The sequence below is a fragment of the Mesitornis unicolor genome, unplaced genomic scaffold (assembly GCF_000695765.1).
Source record: "Mesitornis unicolor isolate BGI_N332 unplaced genomic scaffold, ASM69576v1 scaffold28327, whole genome shotgun sequence".
Lineage (NCBI taxonomy): Eukaryota > Metazoa > Chordata > Aves > Mesitornithiformes > Mesitornithidae > Mesitornis > Mesitornis unicolor.
In genome coordinates, this window is record NW_010197629.1 from 58,360 (window position 1) to 63,037 (window position 4,678).

The following is a 4,678-nucleotide window of genomic DNA, read 5'->3' on the forward strand; positions in this document are numbered from 1 at the left end:
AACACCACATAACTCTGAAAAGCCCATAAATAATGTAGATAGTGTACGTACTAAAAATGTGAACTATTTCTTGGCTCCTGTCACTAAACAAGTGACAAGTGACTAAACAAGTGACAAGATTGTCATCCCTGCTGGCCAAAAAGAGATGGCTGGACAGGATGATCCCAGGGTCTATCACTGCAAGCAATGCAGAATGCCTGAAGGCCTGTGTTACCAAGAAGCTTGGATAACGTCCCTGACCGAAGGGGTGGGAGGGAGGGGAAGACCTACAAAAAATCTGTTTAAAGAACTGGGAACGCCTCCTGGACATCCTCAAAAAAAACAACTATAGAAACAAATGAAAATACAGCCATCTGCGATGAAGTTTGTGTCTCATAACAAACCCTCTTCATCACATACTCAAAAGCAAAGACATGTCAGGCAGCTGCTCTGTTTGAGGTGGAGGTGGCTGGGAGGGACAGGGAAGGTTTTTCAGAACTAATGTTCAGATCTGTCCTCCCCCTCCATAGCTGGAGAGTCAGACTAAACTCCTAGAGCAGCAGGGACCATGTTTTCAATCAATACCTTTCTGTTCTAAATTTAACCAGTGAACCACCACAAAATAAAGAGGTCAAGGAACACTTAGCAGAGGGAGGGATGGGAAAGGAGTGGTTGGAGCTGAAGGGTGTGGAGGGCAGGAGGCTCCTTAGCTAGAAACTGAATGCCCCACACCCATACAGCCCCTGGGAAATCAATTCACTCCCAAGAGTCTCTCCCTGTGAGGTGCTAATGAGGAGAGAGACTAAAATACTCCTCTCCACTCCCTTTTCAACAGCAAATTCAATTTATAGACCAGAGCTGTAGCCTACCTGGTTGTGCTAGAGCTACCCCCGACAGCAGAAAGCACCCTGCAGTGCACCAGTGTGGTGGAGGTGGTTGGAAATATTTGCAATTGTAATATATTACGCTGAGGGCTTAAAGCATGCAAAACACAGATCTTCCTGGTTCCCTGAGGAATACTGGTAACACAGCACTGGGGGCAGGGAGTCCAGGAGAGAAAGCAGATCCATCTGCCCCTGTAAAAACTGTCTTGAAGCAAATTTGTGACTTCCTATGAAAGGAAGATTCACCCCTACTCAGATATTAAACATTTACTGACAAATCGGTGGCTTCTTTAGGGGTAAAACAAGTAGCAAAGAAGCTTATGCAATCCATCCACAGTGTCTTGATTAATACTATCTAGCTGCTACACAAATACAGTTAACTCTTTAATACCTTTCTCACATGGCAGGGGATATAAAGCAACAGCTGTGGCTATAAGAATTATGGTATCATGGCTCATCAAAGGACACAAAATAATGTTTGACTCTGACTTCAAGAGACACTTGAAGTGCTATTTGGGAAATGTGCAAAAGGGTATCTACCAGTTTCCCATCAAAGAAGTAGAAAATAGTACTAATTTAACACTCAGCTTTCACAGTCAGAACCAGAAAGAGGGTGTGTATAAATCTGCTAATCCACAATGTAAATTAATCCAAGTCTGTACTATAAAACAGCCTCAATCAAGGTTGAGGAATGTGGTTTAGAAGACAGCATCTATGGAAAGGATGCCCTCTACAACCACTGAAGCATTCATACATCAGGCTTGTTCCTGCTGGAGAATGGTCTACGCTGTTCCGGGTCTGCTGAGAAGGAAATGCAACTCTGCTATGGGGAAGTAGGACTATCATGTAAACAGGCCTAATTAATAAACACCTTACTCAAGTTGAGAAAAGACAAGGCCCACCTACAGCTCCTCTTTGAGGAACCAGGGAACAAGCATTCCAACTATCCTGGTGCTTGGCTGTCAGAAATAATCTATGGGAATCCACCTACTCACAGACTGAGGTAACAAAGTTCCTCACCTTATCACTGAGAACTGGGAGAAAAGTTGAGAGCAAGTACAGGATCTCAACCACAGGGCAGAGAAAGGAACTCCTTGCAGCCCATGCTGAGACTACTCACAGCTACTGTGAATTTGCAGCTACTTTACCTGAACAGAGTGATCAGGAGGGCTTTGGCTGCTCCATTAAGAAACAAAGACCCTACCACATCAGCTGGGCTACGATGAATTATCAGCATATAATCATCGTTCTCTTTGCAGCACCAGTTTAAGATAGCTGCTGTATTGCATACCGACTGAAAAGGGATAGAAAAGGAAGACTAAATAAAAACAATTCTATTGACACCCGTGAACTTCCCCAAAAGGTGCTTCACAGCAGCCCTAAGTCCTCTGCTCTAGGACCACAGCCTTCTGAAGAGGTAAAGCTGAGAATCAGAAAAGCAAAGACACAAAGTCCTCTGTTTAAGTGGAGGAATGTACAAATAGCTGGCTAATGGCTATTCAGGCTAAAACACAAAAGGCAAAAACAAGAGAGTAACAAATTGAACACACTGACACAATTGTGTTGAATGTAGCAAACTGCAGACTGTTCCACCCGGTAAGAGTAACAAAGACCAGAACTCGGGCGCTAAGCAATGGGCTACTGCTGAAGTGAAATCTCGAAAAGGTTCAACCAGAACTTCTGTAACTGGTAAGAAAACAAAACTGTCTTGGGTTATCTGAATGGCTCTCATAGGAAAGATCAAACTTCTTATCCAATGTAACAGGAACCACAGGATGTGTAAAAATTATGGAGTGTTTAGGGGGAGGAATCAAGGTGGGTAAGAGGAGAAAGAACCATGGGTAGAGGAGAGAGAAGATACTCCAATGATGTGTCAGTTGGCTGCTGGTCAGTACACTATCCACTTTCTAAATATATTCCTAACAAAGTGAGTGCACTGCTAGTGAACTTGTAGTCTACTGATGTGTGAGGAGAAGGCAACCACCGTCTGGAAAGCGCCAAGATTCCACCCAGAAACTGGCCAAAAAGCCCTAGGTCTGGGCACAGATACTGGAAAGGCTTTAAGCCTGGCAGAGACCAGAGATGTCTCTGAATGTGAGCATGCATAAGAGTTGAGTGAGGGTATAAATATATCCCACTAAGAAACTTCCGTGTTGTTCACGCTCTTTATGTTTCTCTCTTAAAGGTACTTTACCTGTGCACATGGTAACCTGTGGGTACTGTGCACGCACACACACACATCACTGCAATTCCTGCTCAGCTGTGCTACCAGCTGAACCTAGGAACAGTCCAGCAACCTCACAGAGTAACCAGGATCTCCTGGCTGCTGCCGCCTACCACTTCTGTCAACTGCTTAATGAAAACACAAGTACTTGAAAAAACAGAACTGGCTGATGCTGATAGAATAACCCAGACTCCCCCAAACCAAGTCAAGTCAATTTGGTTTGAGGGAAAGAAGCAGTCAATACAGTAATTCATTTTATTCTCGTAACAGAAAGAACATTGTGATAGTGAAAACAAATATAACCTGAGAACAGGCAAGAGTATTGACTGACACCTGAAAGAGGGGAGAAAACCTGTGATATTCTTTAATCTTTTACCATTCAAATCAAAACATGGAAGCATTACAAGATGCCACTGAAAACACTTTGATAATCAATACGTAAGCAGCAAACCGAGTAAACTCATTGGACTTTTTCTAAGCGTTGCCCATAAATGTCCCTGGGAACCAAACCCAGTCTGTAATTGCTCACCTCAGGTTTGGATTCTAACTCATCCGATAACATTGATTCAAGTGTCCGATTCCAGCTGTCCTCAGCAAGGCACAGATTTTTGTGTTTGTTTTAGTTCAGAGAGAACAACACTCCCTGCTTACTCTCATATTTTCCTAAGTGCAACACAGTGCGGTGGTCCTTCTGCAAGAAGCTGTGTTGAGCAAATATTCAATTTATCCTAAAACAACAAAGAAAGGAAATATAAAGAGATAGGAACCAAAAAATGAAAGCAAAGCAAAAAATCGGTCGTTGCAAGTGACTGTAAAACATACTTTGAAGTACTGGGAAAACTCATTTACCCAGGTTCTTGCATTTCTGCTGTCATTAAGTCAGCAAAATAACACCGCAAAATGAATTTTCAAAGGCTGTTTTCCACATTTGTTTTGCAAGAGGTAATTTTCAACAGAAAATTGAAATGTTTGCCCTGGAAACTTATGGGATCAACTGAAATAACATACAGCCCACAAGAGATGAGGAGGCTGAATTCCCAGTCTGCAAAACAGTGGAATTATCCAAATTATTGATGAAGGGCAACCATTAACAACCAACCTGAAAAGGAAACCTCTGCTTTTCCTGTCTGTTAAGATGTTACATTTCTGATTGAGAAATATCTTGATGAACACAGGTAGGTTAGAGGTTATTTCGCAACTCCCCATACAACGTTTCATCTCTGGGCTACGAGGGACGATGAGAACAAGTTTGTATTTGGTTTTGCCTACTGGGAAAGCACTCGGATACCAGCAATGTGAGAAGAAAGTGAACTACATGCAGTTCTTTCCCCCCTCCCCTTCCCTCACAATTACAAGTCTACTGACTGTATTAAAAGTTAATGACAGAACTGGATCAGCTAAAAAGAGAACCTCCAAGCCTTCCTCTAGTGCTCTGAGCAGCAAGCAGTGCGCCACAGGAGCCCCCGAACAGGAGCCTCCCCTTTCGCCGTGAAGGGACACGACAAAAAGCACGGCGAAGGCAGAGTAACTCGGATCCACGCCTGTCAGCCAGGGCTCGGGAACGGTTCCGCTTCTTCACGCTCTGCTCCCC

General features: G+C 43.5%; 1 protein-coding gene across 1 annotated transcript in view; it reads right to left on the bottom strand.

Annotated features, from left to right (window-relative positions):
- The window catches only part of ZNF410 (zinc finger protein 410), a 19,137-nt gene extending 15,320 nt beyond the window's left edge, over nt 1–3,817 (bottom strand). Inside the window, exon 1 of the mRNA XM_010188857.1 lies at nt 3,617–3,817. Within this exon, the coding sequence (XP_010187159.1) occupies nt 3,617–3,649 (33 nt within the window). The 5' untranslated portion in view covers nt 3,650–3,817. The remainder of the gene's footprint in view (nt 1–3,616) is intronic.
- Between the last annotated feature and the right edge of the window lie 861 nt (nt 3,818–4,678).